Genomic DNA, 21644 nt, shown 5'->3' with positions numbered 1-21644 from the left:
ACAGCACTTGCTTTATCTCTATTAACTAGTTAATTACCATTACACTTCTGTAAGAGCTTGAATTTTGTTATTTCATTCAAAGGTCAGGAAATAATGCCAAAACTTAAAAGTTTTGACCTAAATACCAGCATATCTAATCTTAGAGATCTCTCTTTGTCGCTAGCAAAGTGTGCATCATGTTGACTTTCAAGTTAGTCCGGAGGCCTTGGGGCCAGGAGAATAAGTGCACATAAAAAGGGACATTTTTATGGTTGGGATGTCGTGGGTGAGAGATGGGGTCAGTACAATCTTGGTCAATGTGAAATGAGCAACCCTGGTCTAAATGGGTTTTCACAGAGCTTGGGCATCCAGAAGGATCTGGCAGGGAACAGAAGGCAGGCCTGGTGCAGTGGTTTTAGGGGGTGTCCCCATAGCTATGGAGTAATTTCTCACTGATGCTGAGTACCAGCAGTTCTGTTGGAGATGCTGTTTGAAGACTTCATTTTTTAAAAGTGGGGAAGTGGCAGAGCCCCTGTAATTGGTGGAAACACACGATTAAAGCCCCAGAGGACAGAGCCAGGTACCAAGGAGCTTAAAAATAAAGTGTCTTCTTGAAAGCATCCTGAATTTGCCCATTTGTATTTCCTGTTTTATGATGTCCTTGCAGAAAGGAAGATAACCACTATATAGGTTTAATCCACATTATTCAGGAACCTGTGTAAGGAAGATCTTGGCTTCTTAAAATCCTTGCCCATGCTTTTAGGATCTTCTGGAAGTTTACTTATTCACAGCAGCATTGAGTCTGAATGAAATGCAGAAGTAAGATGGAAAACTCACAATATCTTACCATGCAGCATTTTCATAGTTCACTTTCCTCCTCTGCTTTTTACTTGAGGGCAGAAGTAGGGTAGAGAAATAATTTTTGTTCTCTTCTGAAAGGTTACAGTAATAAAGAAACTCTTGTTAACATCAGAGTATATGGCAGGCAGGAGTTTTCACAGTCTGGCATTGTTTATTTTACCAGCAATTTGGAACCTTCTGCACTCTTAAAATATTGGCAAGAAAATATTTAACTGTTAACTGTTCTGTGGCCTGCGTGTGTTTGAAGCCCTGGGGAGGAGGAATGCTTGGGGAAATCGGGTTTTTCTCAGCTTATGATTGAAACCAGAAGGTGCAGAATATTGGTAGAAGGTGAAAGCAATGTGACTTCAAATTAGAATTTTACCCAAATGTGGAACTGATGGGAGAATGTCAAACAGGTCCCGTATGAGCAGGGTCCTGCTAGGAGAGAGTGGGAAGGCTGATGGAGCAAACACAAATCAGCCAGTCTGCCAGGCACTACAGAAATGAATTTTAAAAGGTGATACTAATTGTGAGTATTTGCATTTGTCCTGGCTTCAGTCACTGGATAAAGGTTGTAGCAGTAAGGATTAGGCTGGTCAATTGCTGACTAATTGTATGGACTCTAGCAATTGTCACTCCATTTGAAATGAAATAAACATTTTTTTGGACAGGTTTTTTAGGAGAGGAGATGGGTGCCTTGCTGTTCCCCTCCAACAGCAGCTTGTTCTGGTCCCAAATTCTTGGAGAAAGAATGTTTTTTTGTGTTCTTACTATTTTTCCCCTAGGGGTGGATGACCTATTTGGTATGAGCAGGATCATTCTTGCTCATATTACTACATAAAATGTAGCCTCTTCCCATGAGGGTATTAAAGGCTATGGTAAAGGCAGCAATTTTTTAATTGCACTAGCACTTTTCAGGTGAAATTCCTGCCAAGTCAGCAAAGTGACCTGATGTCTGGTGTCCAGGATCATCTAATGAGCTGTGCCTGTCTTGATGGAGGTCAGGGCAGGAAAGAATAGAGACCCAGGCAGGAGAGATACCAGCCAGTCTCTGCAAAGGTCAGCAAAAAATGGACAAAACTGAACATGCTCAGAACTCCTGCCGCTGTCAGATGAAGATCCAGTGTGTGCTGTGGCTGCCAATGACCAGAGATATTTGGGATAAAGGATAAGAAACAGAATTGTGGGTCAGTTCCTTCTGGTATATTCTCCTGGCATTTACTAACAGGTAACCCGAGAGCTGCACAGGGACCGCCATGTCCGGGATCACTGACAGAAATCCTCCAGGAATGTGCAGGCCTTTTGTTACCTCTTCCATATTTTTTGCTCTTTAATGCCCTGTGGCAGTAACTTCTGCCTCTTTAAATTCATTGCATGAGAAAGCACCTAAATTTTGAAGCATTATTTGGTCATTTCATCAGATTCCTTTCTACGTCTTTTTTAATGAGAAACAGTGGACAATAATTCCTTGTTTATCTGCTTGATACCACTCATGATTTTACCTCTCCACCATCTTCTTCTTCATTTCACCCTGAATATAACGAGTGTTTCCTCATATGTCTCATTGTGTCATCATGGACTTTTCTTTGTGGTTTCCACTACTTTTAGATGTGTTCTGAGATTAAAAGGTAACAATTATGTGCAGCATTTTATATGCAGGTACATTGTGGATTTATGGCAGAATAGGGTTCCTCTTTTGGTTTATATTCCTTTCATTATAATGCCTAAAATTTATTTATCTTTTTCTTCACTACTGAATTGTTGAACTTAGTTCAATGGATTTAGTAAAATGGATTTTAAAGATCCATTTCCAAACTGTAGCTGCCAAATGTGTGCACATTGTTAAATAGGTTTTATGAATTACTTTTTTTAACACCTACTACTCGTACCTTTATCAGCACTGAATATCACTGGTCATAAGTATCTGTGATTTTTATTTTCATTTACTGTATTTTCTACTAATTTGTACTTGCCTGTTTCTGCTGAAGTACTTTTCAGAATGGATGCCACCTTTCCTGTCTCTGCAGCCCTGTTAATGTTAGCTAATGTGTTTTACTTAGTTTAGTACTTAATAATCCCTGGAATTTTGTTGCTCCTGACTTTTTTAAAGTTACCTGAAGCCTTTCACTGTGGGCAGATCATATCACCTGGAATATGATGGACTGGGAGTGTCCAAGGCCAGGTTGGACAGGGCTTGGAGCAACCTGGTCTGGTGGAAGGTGTCCCTACCCATGGCAGGGGGTGGAAATGGATGGGATTGAAGGTCCCTTCCATTCCAAACCAGTGTGGGATCCTTCTCTGACTCTCAGAATCCTGAGTGCTGTGAGAAGGTGATGGAGCAATGAGTATTCACTGCCTGATCCTGTGGAAGGACTGGGCCAGCAGATGAAACCAGCAGGAGCCAGTTTCAGGGGGAACAGACCAGGGTGCTTCTTGCTGAAGCACATGGTGGGTGCAGAAAGTTCGCTGGACATAGAGACCTTTTGGAGGTTACTCTCTAAACAAGCAGCAAAAGTTGGGAGGTATCCTGAGCTGAAATTGGTTGGGAGAATCCTTGGAGGAAGTAGGTACCATCTTTTGTAGGGTTTGACCTTTCTCAGGGATTCTGGCTGCTGTTGAAGGCAGGATATGCTGGTAGCTGGCCCCTTGGTCTGATCAGTGTTCCTGGTGTGTGACACTTTATGACAGTCCCTGAGGTTTGTCTAAGTGAGGAGCTGGAGCTTTACAGGATCTCTGTGAGTGCTCATGGTGCATGTTTAACTTAATGATTTATCTACCTTTACTACTGTCTTCTTCAAGTGCCTCTTTTAAACTTGGTTGTGAAATATCCTTTATCAGTTTTTCAGGTTGAATTCCTGATTCTGGTGTGTTCAGAAACACGTTGGTGATTAGCTTTAGGCTTGTAGCAACTAGTTTTTTCAAGAGGCATTACAGGAAAATCCCTTGACAACTGCTTACCTTACAGAGAATCAGCACAACTTGACAGAGCACAGCAATTTGACCTCTTTTCCCTGATCCTTCTCTTGAGAGGTTGTCAGTGAGCTCTGCCAGCCACATTCTGTAGGGAAGCAGGAATTTGGAATAAGCCATTGAATACAGTTCAGATTGTACTGTGATCTCCTCTGCATCTGTAACTGGTACCATGGCAGAGCTTCCAAATTAATAAACTGCAAGATAGGAACAAAGCTCATTTTCTGGGTAGCAGATAGGTTAGCTGTGAGCATTTGCTTTTGCTGAAAGATGTAGGTAATATTGTATAACTTGCTTTTCTGTGTCTGCTTGGAATAAACTTCCTCTGAGGAGCCTTATTGATGATTGCACAATTGTTATGAAGGTAGAAGAGCACGAACAACTTTTTCCATTAACATGTTGTTTTTGTGGATTGAAGATTTTGGCAGGAGCTGGTTCTGCTGCGACCTAACATTTAGCTTTTGTCTAAGTTAAAAGAATATTAGAGTAGGTTATCGCTGAATACCGAAGAAGGCTTTAAAGATTGTTCTCTGAAGTTAATGATTATGGAGGTGTATTACAAAATTACTTCAAATTTAAAAAATAGAGAATTTATCAGAAGAGTTATTATTTAAAGCATACAGGACTCAAGCTGTGGCTAATTACAAGCAGTGATATGCTTTGCAGACAAAGTAGCAGAGCATTTAATAAAAAGCTCAAAAATTGAAGATTGGAAAAATAATTTCTTCGATATCTTTGTCATTTCACAAGTATGTGCCTGAAGGAACTGGCCCCTTGCTACAGAAATCTTCCTCATCTGTTTTATTAATTTAATCTTTTTGATCCTAGCAACAGTCTCAATAATTTCAAAATTACTGTCCTGCAAGCAGGAGTGATGTTATAGGATGAAATAAAAGGGCTGCATTTGCCCACTTAATGTCATGTGTGTTTTAACAGTGTTTTGAGCAAGCACTCAAAAAAGCCCATACATAAGTGCTTATGTATTATTTATAAATAACATAAACCATATTACAAGTAATTCTGTCCAATTGCAACTTGAGAGAAGGGGCATAAAAAACCCTAAATATTTGTGGAATAACATTTTTTATCATGAAAGATCAGTCCTGTATCTCCTTCAGGATTGCTGATATTCCTGCTCCAGCAGTCAGAAGTGTCAGTGAGAGTGGTTGATGTTTATGGCAGCGGAGCTGCAGAAGTCCCCAGAGTGGACTCAGCCATGACAGCATGAGTGTACTCAGACCTGTGGAACTTGTTTTGCACAAGGGATGGATTAATTTTTACTGTATCAGCATAAACCACTACTTTGCTGTTGCAACTTTGACCCCTCCAGGAGTGTGCTGCTGACGTGGTGTGACAGTGCACCTGGAAGAGCCTAGTCTTAGTTTGAAAAGATGACTGTGCCAACACATCCGTTGTGTACAGGTACAGGAGCAAACACATTGTACAGAAGAGGCTATTTATTCTAGCAGGAATGGTATAATGAGAATGAGGGGGTGGAAACCGAAGCCAGAAAATTCAAATATGAAATGAGATACACATGTTCAACTGTGAGGGTGATATGCTTTAGCCAAACACAACTTAGTGAGCTTAGTACAGGGGGAACTCGGTGAAGTGTAATGGTCTGTGATATGCAGAGGGTCAGGTTCTATGATCTAATCATTTCTTCTGGCTGAAATCTCTTCATAAAAAAGTCTAGTTCAAGCATAACGTACAGCCTAAAGAGAGGAATTGCTGCCTGGAATTCAATGACTAGTGCTTGTATGAGGCAGTTAGAAGTGCCCCTTCTGGCTTTATAGTCTATGGAAGGATTAATGTGTTAAAGTAGCTTAAGGGTGCAACACATGCTGGCAAAAGCTGAAGCAGAAAGAAACTCCTGTTGCAGTGCTCTCAGTGCAGCCTGTTGGCCATCCCAGCTTGGGCAGCGCTGGCAGGACACAGGTGTGCAGTGACACTGCCAGGGATCCCGTGTGCTGCACCTTGGCGGCCCTGAGCTCATCCCTGGGCTGATGGCTCTGAGCAGGCAGAGCACATCAGAGCTCATGGAGTCATAGAATTGTTAAGATGGGGAAACACATTTCAGATCATCTGGTCACCATCAGTCAATCCAACACCACCGCCCCCATGTTCACCATTAAACCATGTCCTCAACTGCCACACCCACACGTTTTTGAACCAGGGATGGTGACCCCACCACTGCCCTGGGAAGCCTGTGCCAATGTTTTAAAACTCTTTCTGTTGTTTCTTTTCCCTCATATCCAATCTAAACCTCTCCTCGCACAATTTGAGGCCGTTCCTCTTGTCCTGCCATTTGTTACCTTCCAGTCTGTGCACACATGAGCCAAAGCAAGTGGGGAGAAGGAGGAGATTCATTACCAAAGGACGCTCTTGATCCATCACAGTACACTGATATGGACTTATTCTAGAGCAGCATTCACTTTAAATACCATGTCCACGTGTTAGGTCTTTTGCTACGTGTCCAGCAGTACAGGAGAGCAGTATGCTCTTACCTCCCTAGAAATCCTCTTAGAATACAAAACCTTCTGTGAGAGTTGGTGCTGTCACTTGTCTGCTGCAGTCACCCTCAGCATGTGGCTGTTGGATGATGCACATGAACTCACTGAGGCTGAAGACGGTTTCTTCACTGTGACATGGAAAATCCAGCAGCTGCTTGCTGCAGTTGTCCCCCAGGCAGAACGTGGGCTCATGGAGCCTTTCAGAGAACAGTTGTGACATGTAGCAGGAAGATAATGTTAGCTGTACATTTCCTTGTTTCAGAGGTCTTGTAAAGGTGAGATGTGTACCAAAAATGGGTTCCTTGTTTTGAACTAACATAGTCCTGTGTCCTGCAGGCCATAGCACATAAATCTGTCCAGTGACAGCTCTGCACTGGGCTGTTCCAAGGAAGGCAAAGGGGCAAAGTCCCAAGAAGAGCTCCAGATGTTACTGATTTTTTCCTTGTTATTAGCAATTACTCACTTGAAATTCTCTAGCAGTTTTTCTTCTTAATAACAAACTGTGGAAGAGTCAGCAGAATCATGACCAATCAGATCCTGAAACTGCCCAGTGGTAAGAACTTGTACGAGCTTCAAAAGAGGAAGCGCTTCCAGCAAACACTGATTTGGATTTGCTCATTTTTCTTGATTTATAAAGAAGGGATTTTTCCTTCAATGTTTATACTTGACCAATGCCAGTTGTATTCTTCAGAAACTGCAATATACCTTCATTTCATTGCCTAAGATACAGCTCCATCCCCAAACTCAGATTTTATATCTGAAACTGTCTTTTAAGATGTATTTATTGCCATGTTTGTTTAACTTGGTTATCTCCTTCATCGATCTGTTTCTTGCTAACTTAAAGCTGCTGCTCTTTGTTTTTAGTAGGGAAAGCTGCTTCCCCAGGGATGTATGGTCCAGGACTTGTCTCTGTAATGGGACTATTTGTTTTCTTTGCCCCTTGCAGTTGCCTGCTGTAACATTTGTAGTATGTGTTAAGTAATCCTTGAGGTAACATTTTTATTATGTCATAAAAAGTGCGTGGCAAATATATAATAACTCATGGAATTTGTTTGTTTAAAATGGAAGGATAATTTATTGAGTGTGTTACATGAGACCTGCTCCCCCTTATTAGAGCTGTAGAAGTGCAGCTTATTTAGAAGTATGTTCTATTGAGAAAAACCACGATCTCTGACATGCATAGAAGGTTTGAGCATGGTTGGGTAGAAATGACATCATAGTTTATGTACTCAATAAAAATTTAATTAAGTCATTACAGAAGTTGCAGTCATCATTTAACCCTCTAATTTCTTATGTTTAGTTCTTTTTTTAAACATTCAGTAATAACCAGTCTCCAAATCTTGATAGCCTATAAAGTATCTGCATGAATTTTAATAGTTTATATTAATGGAAAAATATGAGTAACTGACATAAAAGGAATTTTCCTTGTGTTTGCACTATGTGCATTTCTATAAAAATCAGATAAAAAAAGACAGTGGTTTAAGGGAAGAGTATATGAACTGGAAATTTGTTCGCTTGGCAGAAACTAACTCATATTTCGATAGAAAAGCTGCTGTGTAATTGCCAAGGTGAATACTTGTAAGGATACTGAGAGAGTATTCAGGACAAGGGGTTCCCAGTGTGGTGGGTGTGATGGGCTGGCGTCTCGTGTGTAAATCCTGTCTCTGCAAAGTGCAGTGTCACACCTGAGTGTCCTGCTGGCGTGCAGGGCTGATGCACCTTGTCATTTGTACTTCTGGAGCGTGTGAGAGCTGTGGAAAAGAAATGCTTTGTGTCTCTTGGATCCCTCCTGGCAGTCACTACAGAGAAGCAGCTTTACCAAAGTGTAGCTGGGCCCTTGGGAGAGGAACTGCATCACTTTGTTGGTAGAAGTAACGAGTCCAGGCAAGAGGGACAGACAGTGTGGATGAGGGAGATGTACAGGAGGCATTTCAGCCATCCCTCTGCACCCAGCGGTTGGTCAGTCCCATTTTAGGCTCACATGGGGTCAGTTCTCATGCCAATGGGTGGCTTAGGCCAACCCAGCAAATACTTAAGCAGTTATTAAATTTAGTTAAAGGTCAGTGTGGAACTTTGACTGAGTCACACTTAGAGCATGGGGAAAGTTGCTGGGTCATCACAGACTGAAAGAAATTTAGTTATAGTCAAAAACTTGTAAGTCTGAGCTGCTAGAGATGCCGGAGAGGCAGAATTCGTGTTCTTGCTGGCTGAGAGTTTGTCTGGACAGTACAGGAGGAGCAGTGGCAGGATGGTGTCTCTGCCTTTAGCATTCCAGTACTTCTTCTGTAGAAGAACATCCAGCCCCGCAGTCTGCGCTTTGGGGGAAAAAAGCTGAAAAACCTTTGAGTTTCTATGGATGAATGAAGGTCTGGAATAACTGCTCAATAGTTAAACTACAGAGGAGTCTCCATGCTCTTGGGCTGTGCTGCCACTGCAAGGGCAGCCTTGGTTCATGCTCCCCCAGCAGCATTTTCTCTGCACTCCTGCAGCTGTTGGCAGAGCTGTTGGCTGGGGATGTTCCTGCCAGTTGTGTACTGAGTAACACCGACCTCAGGTGTGTCAGAGTTAACAGAGCTGTGTCACAGGGGCTTCCAAAGTGACTGACACTTGCTCGCAGCCAAATCTCAGTGAGGTGGGCTGGGGCACTGGTGGTTCTTTGTCCACTCACAGTGAAACTGGGAATATTTTCTCCTCACATCTTCCTTAGAGCCTGTACTGATGGTTTTCTGGTTTTTCAGATTAATTCTGCTGTTCTAAAAGAAGACTTGAAAAGGATGGTAGAAAATTTCTATGCAGCTCTGTTTGGATACGATGAGGTAAGGTGGCTGTTTTCAGGGAATGTACAACAAATAGACCATCTAATTCCTGAACACAGAATAGTCCAGATGGGTAAAACATTCACTGTCCATTTCTTTGGAGAAATATTATGTTGGGGAAGCAGCCTTGAATGAAAGTTCTTGGAGGAAACCAGAAAGCACAGAGCATATGGATTTAAACCATGGGGTGTGGAAGGTGGGCTGTTCTTTGTGCTGCTTCACCATCCCTGCTTGGCCATCACTAAATCATTTCCTCCCTCTGAATCCTGTTGTACTCAGCTGTACTTTGAAAGCAAAGAGAGGATTTATAGAGTATTTATAGGGAGTTTATGCAAGAATATTAATAGGCAGTACCTAATAATACAGGGAGGCAAAAGCACCACTCTGCACAAGAGTCTGCAGGACTTTCAAGAGGAAAAGACATCATTTTTTTGCTCTAGTGAGTGTTGCTCTTCAGATGCTCTTATTCACATTGTGGTATTATTTTTTTGCGCAGTGATTTGCATTATTAATATACTGTACATGTAACCTCATAGAGTTGTGGACAGTGCTACACATGCAAGGCTTAATCTAGTTTTAAGTATAGCCAGGATGTGTCTGCCTGTATTTTGTTGACAATCTTTTTGGAAACAAAATGTTTGATTCGATTAAAGATGTGTGGACCTTTTTTTATTTCTAACTGGATATTTTAAAGTCTTTTGCCTTTGGCAAATGTGTCAACAGAAGATGAGAATTATGAGCCTGTGGTGACAACACCACATAATCTAAAAAGACAATAAAAGTTCAAGAGAGTTTGGACAAATAACATTAATGGATGTGGTTCTTGTATAAACCAAAGCTAATACTAGATTTAACTGGAAAAATCTAGATAGTTCTTGATGAGCAAGATTTTTCTCTCATTTAGAATGAAAAGTAAAAAAGCAGAGAAAAATAGCAAACTCCAGACTACTGTTCTGCAATATTGGATTAAATATCCTTTAATTTTTCTTTTTAAAGTATCACAGGCTTCACACATTCCCATGAGGTGCTGCTGCCTTCTCTGTAAGATCACCATTTTTATGGTAAAGATTTCATAACATAGAAATGCAGTTATCAGCTCCGATGTTAGGAATACCCTGACCCAGATTTTTTCCAAATTAGCTTGCCAGAAAATTGGTTACAGGGTGCTCTGTAAATTAATTTAAGGCCAGGGTTGTTTTTCCATTCTGGGAAAGAGTGATGTTGCTGCCTTTCCATGTGCAGAGCCCATGGCAGCTGTGGGCTCTGGGACAGGTGCTGTGGCCGGGGGCCAAATACACAAATGGGGGTGTCTTGTGTTGAAACCTTCTTCATGTGCAGTTTTTAATCCCCCTCTGTACTTCCCTTTAGGGAATCTTGTCTGATGATCATGTTCTGGCAGCAGCTCTTTGGAGAAACCTTTTTAACAGGAACTGTGATGACCCTCGGCACCTGGAGTTGCTTGTTGAGTATGTGCGCAAACAGGTACAGCCCCACTCTGCTCAGCCTCTGCTTCAGGACGTGCAGTGCTTTCTTTTATTGCTTGCATATGCAGCTCAGTTCTCATAAATAAATCTGATTTTAATATTCAGTGATCATTTTTAAGGAGAAGAAGGTAAAAATCTGAAAACTGGATGACATTTATTATAGAGTCGTGGAATGTCCTGAGCTGGAAGGGACCCTCAGGGATCATCCAGCCCAGCTCCAGGCCCTGCACTGACACCCCAACAACCCCACCCTGTGCCTGAGAGCGTTGTCCAAACGCTCCTGGAGCTCTGGCAGCCTCAGGGCCATGCCCATTCCCTGGGGAGCCTGGGCAGTGCCCAGCACCCTCTGGGGGAAGAACAACCTAACCCTTATATCCAGCCTAACCCTCCCTGACACAGCTCCAGCCCTTCCCTCAGGTCCTGTCCCTGGTCACCAGAGAGAACAGATCATTACTGCAGTTTGATGACAAATGGCTGCAGAGAAATTAAATGGAATATTGAAAGCAATCCTGCTCATCTATTTCTGGAGCCATGCTATGGAGGGGCTTGACAAAATGTTTCAGAAATAGGCTGCAACTTGTAGAATTATTATCAATGTTAGAGAGCTGGGATTCTCTTCACAGTGAAATAGCACATAATTGAGCTTGAAAATTTCTTGGTGACTTTGAGGAAAAGAAGCAAAAGGGTTTGTTTTCCAGAATTCTTTCTGTTTCTTTCAGTTGTTACCTGGAGGAGACAATACTGAGTAGTGTTTGTCCTCTCAGCCCTGAGGGGGTTTGTGAACCAGATCTGTGGGAAATGCTGGTGGGATAGAGTCCATGTAGGCACCAAAGAAAAGGGGTGAGAGGTTATGGAGGAAAAGTGGAGGGTGTTGGACAGGAAGTTGAAGACCAGAACTTTCACAACATCATTCTCTGTAATGTTTCCAATACTATATTCAGCATCAGATAGAGGTATGGAGAGACAGTATTTCAGTGTGTGTCTGAGAAAATGGGAAATAAAGGGCTGAGCTTCCTAAGGGACTGAAGACACTTTGGGAATGCCAGAGAGTTCTTGGGAGGGACTGGCTTAATTTAATGCTGGAGGTTGCTGATGCTCAATGGTGAGGCTGTAGAAAAGTTTGCTGGGGGCAAACACATATAAAAAACATGTAATTTGGAATAATTTCTTGCCAGATGGGGAATTTGTTGCACTTCTGGATATTCAAGCAAAGGATAGGTCTGAAGCCAATCAGCAGTTGAATAGGAAAGAGTGATCAGGCAGGAAAATGTGGCACATTGGGGAGGAATCAGCACAGGTTCTATGCAGACAGGTCATTCCTGCAGATAAGTTGTGCACTTGGGGAAAACATAGCCAGCTTTACATATGTACCAATGAGCTGTGAACTGTTACCACGCAGGAATGAGGCCTTGAGATTACAATTTTATTATCAAAATGTCAGCTCAGCACTCCATAGAGTTTAAAAAAATGTAAAACAAATACTCAGAACTACTAGGGAAAGAATAAAGGATAAAATAGTGCTGTGGTACCAGCTTTACATCCCCGGTACCCTCATGAGCTGGAATAATGTGTCTGGTTCAGGTGCTGACCATCAGGACAGATAAAATGTTAACTGAAGAAGGCTCAGAGAGGAGCACTGAGGGTGACAGTGAAACAGCTCCTTTATTAGCAGTGAGAAGAATCCCCTGCCTGAGAAAGAAAGGGAGAAAGAATGGGAGACAGCTCTGGGAAATCCCAAAGGCATGTGAAAGGTGAGCAAGGAAGGGTGTTCAGTGACACAGGAATGTGGGGACAGAACGTTGCCACTGTTGGTTGGGGTGCTGCAATTGCACGTGGGTTCCAAAGCCACTGGCAAAGTTTATGGAAGAAAAGTTTGGCCAGGGCTATTAAATCCACAACCACTTCAGACTCAAAATCTGTGAATTAACAGATTTTGCAAGGGAGGAAAAATGAACAAGGAAAAGAGCATTGTGTGCTGTGTTTAACTCCTCCTGGGGAAGCTGCTGGTGGTGACTGTCAGGAACAGGACATTGTGCTTAGGTGGCTTCCCAGTGTGACCCTCTGTGGCCGTGGGTGCATTCATTCCCCTGTTGAGAAACTCCTTGTTGAATTATCCTTTGTTTCCAATAACACTGTGTACCAGGTTGTCCCCACAGTTTCTTGTGGTTCCTGTCTTTAACAATGGCTATTAGTGGATGCCAGAGGAGAATCTACTGACAGGACAACATGTACTGTGGCCCTGGTCAGCTCTCCCAGCCTTCCTGAGCTAATGGTGGTGGGTTTGCCTTTGACTGATCCTTGAGAGACTTCTCTTTTTTCTTTTCCCCCCATTTCCCATATTTAGGGTGACCAGTGGCAGCAAGTTGACCCTCTGCTGTATGATGAGGGGTTTTTTTTTAAATTTTGCTTACATCACACCTTAAAATTACATTAGATCCCACCTATCTTGCCCAGAGAGGTTGTGGCTGCCCCTGGATCCCTGGAAGTGTTCAAGGCCAGGCTGGACAGGGCTTGGAACAGCCTGGGACAGTGGAAGGTGTCCCTGCCCATGGCAGGGGGTGGGACTGCGTGGGCTTTAAGGTCCCTTCCAGCCCAAATCATTCTGGGAGTTCTTCTGTTGTGAGGATGAGCATTCATTGCATGTTCACTTCTTCCAGCTCGTGTGCTTTTATGTGATAAATCCCAGGTGTTCCCTGCTGATCAGGCCATTTTTCTGTAGCTAAAGCCTCATTTGTGTGAAGGATGGGAGCTCTCCGTGGGGTGCTGGTCCAAGCAGTGTCCCCTGCAGTAACCACCAGGAGGATGAAATGACTCAGGGCAGCTTTGCGTGGCTCCTCTTTGCCCTGTTGCCAAACCTTCAGAGGAGGCATTAGCTAAGGCATCAGTGACGCAGGTAACTCCAGAGGATCTGCAGATCCTTATCCTGGCCTTTCCATGACGCTTCGCAGTCGGAAGTGATCTTTTTAGGTCTACCTCACACAACTGGCAGAGTAGGCTGAAATCTCCCTGTTGTGCTTGCATTTTGGAAAGAAAGGTGTTTGTGTAGCTGCTGAAGGAGCTGCCTGGGTGATGGGACACGTGGCAGTGACTTGCTGTGCTTGCAGGTGCAGCACCTGGACGCGCTGAGCGGGGAGGACCTGCTGCTCACGGGCGAGGTGAGCTGGCGGCCGCTGGTGGAGAGCAACGCCCGCAGCATCCTCAAGCCCCTGTCCCCTGTTTACAACGATGAAGGACTCTGAGATCTGCGTGTCAGAACAGCTTGGGAAGCATGCCTGCAAGGGGACTGGGCTGAGGCTGTGTGGTCAGGAAGAAAAGTCTGCTGTTGGAAGGAAAATGTTTCATTAGCTATCCCATCCGTGGTGCCTCAGTAGCCTCCTGGACAGCCGTACTCCTGAATCTTCACCCACAAATAAATGCTCGTTGTTTTAAGAACCTCTGTCCTTTTTATGGCCCTGAGTGGCCCTTGCTGACAAATGGACAGAGCTGCCTTCTGCCTTTAGGAAACCAGGTATTCACCATGATGTAGAGTTCTCTCAAGAAGACATTTCTGTCCCTTGCCTCGTTTAAAGAGCTGCTACTCAGAGACACAGTGGTGTCCTCTGCTCCCTGAATGGTTGTGAAAGCAAATCTGAGCTTTGCATATTTAGATATTAAGTATATATTTTAAATGCCTGATATCAAGATGGAATGGTCCATCTTTGCTTTAGTGGAGTTAAGAATTGCTTTAACAGATTCTGAAGGGTTTTCTGTGAAAATCCCTTTTAGGAACTCTGCTTTGTTGCACAAGGATAAGAGAATGCAAAGAATAATGCACAGTCCCCAGCAATCCTCTGTGACTTTGGCTGTCTTAGGGAGATTAAAGCCCCAATTGTGGCTGGGCTGTCACTAAATGCTGCCTCAGTACTTGATGTTTCAGTCTGCCTTGCTGATACTTCCACATTCTTTGTAGAATTGTGCTCTAGGAACTCCTTTATGAAAAGAACATCCCTGTTTGTGTCCCTGGGACAGGACTCTGCCATCCTCCATCCCCCAGAGTAGTGGTCCAGGGCTTTTTAGCAAGATCCTTCAACACCAGTGACAACGTTCTATGGCTGTGCAGGCAAATGATGCCAACACAGTAATTAGGGGAGCAGGAGCTGCACTGATGAGACCAGCAGAGGCCAAGGTGCTCTGTGTGGGTGGAAGGTTCACCAGGCTGTTTCCAGGTCAGTGACAAAAACAGTTTTTATTTCTCTCCTGTCCAAAATCCGAGTCAATAATAAATGTCAGTCTGGGTAAAATTGCAGTGTGTTTGTTTTCTGTGCCATGTGTGCTTTTGATAAGAATAAGCCCTATAAAATCAGGATTTATTCCTAATAAAAGTATTAAGCAAAAGTAGAAGATGATAATCCTTAATTTGTGAATTTAATCCTTTATTTTGACTCCTTAGTCTGGTGAAAGTGTAACTGTGCCTGGCTGTGACTGTACTTCCTTCTCAAGTTGCTTTCTTCATAGTGTGTGCGTTGGGGAATATTTGCCATCCCTTCCCCATGTAAAAAGCACTGGGATGCAGCATTAGAGGCTCCCAAACACTGCCTTGTGGGTTTGGTTTTTTTAAATCTTCTTTTAGGGAGCCTTCTGTGTATAAAAAAGGCATTTTGGTTTTTTTTTCCAGGGTGAGCTTCCTCAGTTTAACTTGTTATAAAATGAGTCATGTAAAGAGCCCCTCTCTCTGTGTGAGGTGTATCCCTTCTCTGTGAAAACATTACAGCCCAAACAACTTGCTTGCAGTTTATTTAAGATGCTTTTGTTGAAAGCTGAGCTAAGCAGAGAAACCTCTTATGTGTGAAGTATTATACAGTGTGTGTGAGATAATAACACCTTGTAATTCATTACAGCTGGCTTGTATTTACATAAAAGAAGGCTGAGCTGTGTAGGAATTTGCTGATTAATTTATTTTTAATGAGAGTGAAGTATACCAAGTACCAAAATAAACTTTACTTTGTGTATCTTACTGCTCCTGAAATAGGTGGAAAAATTAATGGTAGATATTTTGGCTCAAAGCTACATACATTAATTCATATACAAAACAGTTATTTAAACTTTAACCCCTTTCCTGCTGTGTAATTTAAACCTGGGCTCATGTTATCCATGCCATGGGAACACGGGGCTGGGAGCACACCACCATCCAGCCCGGGGACCGTGCATGGCTGCAGGGAAGCCGGAGAGCTGCTGGAATTCTTGGAACGGCCAGCCTGGAGGTGAGAACGCCTTTGTGCTCTGAATGTGGGACAGCATGCGGTCAAAACTGAACCCTCCCCTGTGTTTATGGGCAGGAGGCTCCACAAGTGATGGTGCCAGATTGGAGTCATTGGCATCTGCCCTTGCACCTTTTATTAGGGTGAGAATAAAGACCTGTAATCACGGGCCATGAAATGCCTTCACCCACCCGCTCTAAGGGCTGAGCCAGCAGTGGTGCTTGGGTGTGTGGGGCCTGGTGAAAAACAAGGCAGATACTGTCTCTGAATTAAAAGGGTAATTTGTTAGAGAGGGAAAATCCACTGGAGGCTACACAGGACCAGGAAGACTTTGCTTCCCAGTCATTAGTTACCCAGAGACAGGATCATACAATATTAGATTGGGTATCAGGAAGAAATTCTTCCCTGTGAGGGTGGGGAGGCCCTGGCACAGGGTGCCCAGAGAAGCTTTGGCTGCCCCTGGATCCCTGGAAGTGTCCAAGGCCAGGTTGGATGGGGCTTGGAGCAACCTGGGACAGTGGAAGGTGTCGCTGCCCATGGCAGGGGGTGGAACGAGATGAACTTTAAAGTTCCTTCCAATCCAAACCATTCTGGGACTCTAAACGTGACCCCTATTGCTCTCAAGAGGTGAAGAAAGGTGAGCTGGAAAGCTGCCATTGCCAGTATCTTATATAAGACATCTCTCCAGCCAGAAGGAAAGAAAATACATTTCCAGTAGCAAAATCTGCCCTCTGCAGCAGTGTTCCAGCAGCAGTGATTGGCAGGTGAGTGATTCCTGCACACATCTCTGCTTGAGGGCAGCAGAACAGAGGGGGTTTAACCAAATACTGTAAAGTCCATGTTCTCCTATTTTCAAAGTTTTCCAGAGGGAATCATTGAAGGTATTTCACTTATGGACAGTTCTTTGTTTTTGCTGTTGGGTTTTTGGAAAGTGGTCTCAGACCATCAGTTTGGAGGCACGTACTGTATTTAAATGAACATATCCATGTGAATTTCTTCCGGAAGGATCCACTTTTATCATCCAGCCTGATCTCCTGTCTCATATACAGCATTTGGACGTGGCTTAGGATTCCAAAGGATTTACTCTTCCAACTCTTCCAACACTTAAAATGAAGAGACAAAGCCCCTAGGAAGCACTCAGGATTTCAGCTGGATCCTGGGTTGCTCTCTGTGGGTAGAAGGGTCAGTGCTCAGTGTCTTCCTTTCTTCTGTTTTGCACCATGGGAGAATAGGAGCATGTTTTTCCTCACAGGGTCAAACTTGGGCAGTCTCTTGCTTTAGGCTGATATTTTTGAGATGTTTTGGAGTACAGGGGACTCATCTGGTACTCTTCAATGCCCACTCCATTGTAGGTGGTTAAATGTTTTCCTGTGTCACCTTGGCTTCTGTGCTCACACCACTTTTGGGTGTTGAACTGTTTTCCCCTTCAAAGTGCTGAAGTGCTGAGAGCACAGGCATCCTGGATGATCTTCACATTTCCTGTGCTATCCAGTGCTTAAGCCCTGTTGAAGTGCAGTTACCATTTCCCAGATTTGTGACTCCTGTCCTCAGCTTCCACAAAGTGATGTTTTCAGTCATGTCTCTGCCCCACCAAGCCCTCAGGTCAGAACTGCTGCTCCTGAGTCGGAGCTTACACTGTCCTGTCTCCCTTACCCTGCCCTTGGCTCGGTAAATGTGGGAAGCAGAAACTGGACTCTAAAGAGCAAATTTTTCCACCAGTTTTCAATTAGATGGATGTAGAGTAGATGAAGAGTAGCAAAGCTGTGGTGGGGGGTGAGCATCAGCTGGGAGGGGACTGGTTCTGCAAGCATGGTCCCTGTGAGATGTGCCACTGCCACTGCACGGCACCGCTCTGAGGAGCTGTGGCAGCCATGCCCTACCCTGTGACCCACTCGTATTTTCCACATTCTCCCACTTGTTGGAGAATGGTTTAATCCTGAGCACGTACCAAAAGTCATCTGCATCCCAGGGATGTGCTGCAGTACTGCTTGAGCACTTGGAGAGGTTTGCTGATCCCCTCTACAGGTGTGCTGAATGAGGCATTGAGCTCCAAAGCTGAACTGGTTGCTTCCTTCCAGGAAGAGGAAAGTCCCAGTGTAGGGAATTAAAAGTATTTAAGTTAATACCTAGAAACTGATGTGTCTTTCTAATTCTTCTACTTAAGAGAGTTGTACCACAAATGCAGTGGTTATTTCAGGCCCCAGTGCAGGGGTTTGGTCATGGCCACAGCCTTGTACACAAGGTTTTTTCTTGGGTGATGCTGGTGGCAGCTAATTTAGAATCATAGAATATCCTGACCTGGAGGGACCCATCAGGATCACTGAGTCCAACTCCTGACTCTGTACAGGACCCCAAGAATCCCACCCTGTGCCTGACAGCATTTTCCAGGTTTCCTAGTGGAGACCTCCCTGTACGGTCCCCATCTGCCTCTTCACATCTGCCCTGCTTTGATCTCTGTTGTCCCCTTGATTAATGAACTCTAATCAAGGTTTCTCTGCTTTTTTCTCTTCAAGAGGCTGTGATGAACCCGTGTCCTGTCCTTCCCACTGACCTGCATTGTGTCCAGCTCTCCTGGGCCTTTGGTGACCCCAGGCTGAATGGACACCTCTCCCAGCTCTCTGGGTGATGGTGTTCCTGTGCCACAGGGAACAGGATTTCCATCTTTTGGGCACATTGTGTCTGCACAGCCAGGCCCTCAGCATGCTCCATATTCTGAAGGTCTGAGAAGGCAAGGAGGGGACAGCAGCTTATGTGAGAGCCTGGGAAATTTGGCAAGGATGTAGGAAAGACCCTGAGGCTCAGCACCAGTGAACAGTGGGCTCTGCTGCTTATGCAGTGCCTGCCCCTCCTATGCCTGCAGAGGGACTATCACCTGTGGGCTGCCCAGCCTCCTGCACCCTGATGGGGCAGGTGCATATTAACAATCTTGTGATCCTTCTCAGATTCCTCTGGTGAGGTTTATTTTTGACCACTGCCCCTTCTTCAGGTGTTCAGGGCTGCCCTGTGCATCCTACATGTGTTCTTCCTGAAGTTGCTGAACATGTTGAGGGAGTACTTGTTTTGCTTACAGTCATTCAACCTGCTGAGCAGCTTTCTCTCCTCACTTGTGGGACAGGAGAGATGGCTGGGCCTCATGCTTCCACTGGGAATGCAGAGCTCACATGAGAGTGGTTCCACCTCCTGCTGTTACACTTCAGTGGCTGTTCCAGATGTGATATGCTGGGAGCAGCCAGGGAGTTTAGGTCAAGTGGCAATAGATCTGATGGAGGGACCTGGGGCAGGTTAGTGGAAACACTTCCAAACACTGCTTTGAAATTTTTAAATCTTCTTTTAGGGAGCCTTCTGTGTATAAAAAAGGCATTTTGTTATTTTTTTTTCCAAGGCAAATTTCCTCAGTTTAACTTGTCATGTAAAGAGCAAGATCTGTAACCAGCAACATCTGCTGTCCTGTTGTTGCTGTCTCATGCAGATGTGTTTATGTAGGAGGGCCCTGCGCAAGCTGCTGAGCCTGGATCCTGTTGGGAAGCTGCTGCATCTCTCCCAGAGAGCTCCCTCATGCTCATTTTAGAAGTGAGGAGTCCTGCACATGCAAAGCCTTCTTTAATGACTACATCACAATGAGCTGGGCTCCTCATCCCACCTGCCAGCTCCTGGGCTGCTCCACATCCTGTCAAAACCAGGCATCTTAGGCAGATTTACTCAATGTCCCACATCCTTCCCTGTGCACCCTCTTCCTGCTGGTAGCCAGACCCAGTGATGTTACAACACCCAGTTCTGCCTCTGTGGATTCCCTTTGGAGGGAGACACAGAACGGGTGTCTGGAAGTGCTTCTTCCCATGTTCCATACAGGGCAGCAGCTGAGGGAAGCAGCATGCTGTGGTTCCTCTCCTGACAGCTGGGCATCAGCTCCCTGAGCAGCTCGAGGCTGGACCTCAGAGGGCCACCACAGCAGCTCCATGGACACACATTGGCTTCCCTGCATGGCACAGGGGTGGTGGAGACCTCGGAGCTGCAATGGAAGAGAACCTCTGTGCTGGGCACCACCACTGGGCAGGGGCAGCAGGGGGTGGGGGGGCCCTGCCTCCCCTGACATCATTCGTGGTTGGATCATTTGGCCTGTGGCTGGCAACTGGTGTCCAGTGCCCTCCTTCAGCTGTGCAGGTGTGAGGCTGCCTCTCCCCTGATTTGAGAGAGTCTTAACAAATGAATGGAAAAGATGAAACACGGAATTTGTGTGCTGCCACTGTGCTTAGATTCTGTAACACCATGGTTGGGAATCTTGGACAAAACTTGGGGAGATTTGACTTTGCACTGCTCTGTGGGTTCAGTGCTGACAGAGCTCAGTGCAGGAACTAAAACTGGGACTTTTCTCGTCCTGCTGTGCTGGCTGCGTGCATCTGGCCAGTGAACTCTGCACAGTGGAGCACTGCTATGCAGCGCCTTCCACAAATGCTGGTACAGCACTGAGGAGCACCCTGATGTTTTGAGGTGGAAGATTGGGTTTCAGTCTGAAGTAGAGGGGGGGGGAAGCAAATTGGCTTCTCGTGTTCCCAGGTGAGTGCTCTCCAAGATCTATCAGGAAACAGCTTGGCAGGCTGCCTCCCATGTGTGTGTGAAGAGGAAGCAGCAGGTACATTCTGTGGAAAGGCCAGGCAAGGTGTTGGTGTTTGCTAAGCTCCAAGAACACCTGTGGAATGGAAGAATGAAGTATTGCCTAACGCTTGGATCCTGGCTGAGCTCCGGTATCAGGTATCAGCCAGAGCAGAGCTGCTCAGGGACACTGACTTGGAAGTGGCACTTGGGGCATGTGTTCAGCCAGAGGGAATTTTCCCCTTGTCTTTCTCTGTTGATTGCAGAAGGTGTGTAGACAACAACTCCAGATAAGATCCCTGCTTTTAGCTGGCAAAACCAAGCTGATGCGATTCTCACATCCTGTGTTGGCCAATCAGCCTCTGGAGTGCCAATTATAGCCATTTTGCCAGACAGCAGGGACAGGACACCTCTCATCTAATTTTAGATGTCTGCATGGTAAACCTCTGTCACTGACTTAGGCAGCCCAAGCTCCTGCTGCTCAGGTGGGGAGAGATAAGCGCTTCCAAGGTGCATTTCATCCGACCTGTTCCAGGTGTCTGCAGGGTGAGGTAACTGACTCCTAGAAGTCTCTGCCTCTCCCCACCAACCCTGAAGGAGCCCAGCCTGACAAGCTGGGCTGGAGGTGTTTACATCGTGTGTGCTTTCATGTGCTGAGGACCATGAGAAATTACTGGAGGGAGAGTAGATCATTACCAAACACCAGCTGGAGACAGTGCAAATCCCTTTACAGAATCAGCAGCAGCAAATATGCATTTGATGACTTTTTAAAAAATTCACACTCTTTTCAGCTCTTTAGGAAGGCAAACAGTAAGGTGGTGGTACACTTATTTTATGTTACCACCCTGGCAAAGCAGCTCCAGAAAAACACCCACCATGTTACAGCTCCTTCCCTTTGTTATTTTCCCCAAACTCCTTACACTGGTTTGGCTGTTCACTTCACATTTTAAGTTATTCTTTAAGATGTTCTAGCATTTATTTTCACCTGTAACGCTTCTGTGCCAGCAGCTTTGTTACAGTTTTGTCCCATCCCTGCTTTGCCCTTGCTTGCTGCATCACAGCCAACTGGCAGCCGACTTCTGTTTTCTGATTCAATTAATGCAGCTTTGCTTCTGTTCTTGCCATTTGCAGTCCTGCTGAGGCTTCATCCTGACTTCAGGCATCTAAAGACTAGACAACTAATCTGAACTAATCATCCCACTCAGCTGTAGT

At 44.8% G+C, this 21644-nt stretch overlaps 1 protein-coding gene across 2 annotated transcripts in view; it reads left to right on the top strand.

The window, feature by feature from the left end:
- LOC116452385 (ubiquinol-cytochrome-c reductase complex assembly factor 1) overlaps positions 1 to 15000 on the top strand; it is a 47283-nt gene extending 32283 nt beyond the window's left edge. For both annotated transcript variants that reach the window (XM_032126830.1, XM_032126828.1), the window contains 3 exons: positions 9044 to 9121; positions 10490 to 10603; positions 13710 to 15000. In XM_032126830.1, the coding sequence (XP_031982721.1) occupies positions 9044 to 9121; positions 10490 to 10603; positions 13710 to 13844 (327 nt within the window). In that variant the 3' untranslated portion in view covers positions 13845 to 15000. The remainder of the gene's footprint in view (positions 1 to 9043; positions 9122 to 10489; positions 10604 to 13709) is intronic.
- Positions 15001 to 21644: the final 6644 nt, after the last annotated feature.

The sequence above is a fragment of the Corvus moneduloides genome, chromosome 17 (genome assembly GCF_009650955.1).
Source record: "Corvus moneduloides isolate bCorMon1 chromosome 17, bCorMon1.pri, whole genome shotgun sequence".
NCBI lineage: Eukaryota > Metazoa > Chordata > Aves > Passeriformes > Corvidae > Corvus > Corvus moneduloides.
This window is presented reverse-complemented; position numbering and strand designations above follow the sequence as displayed.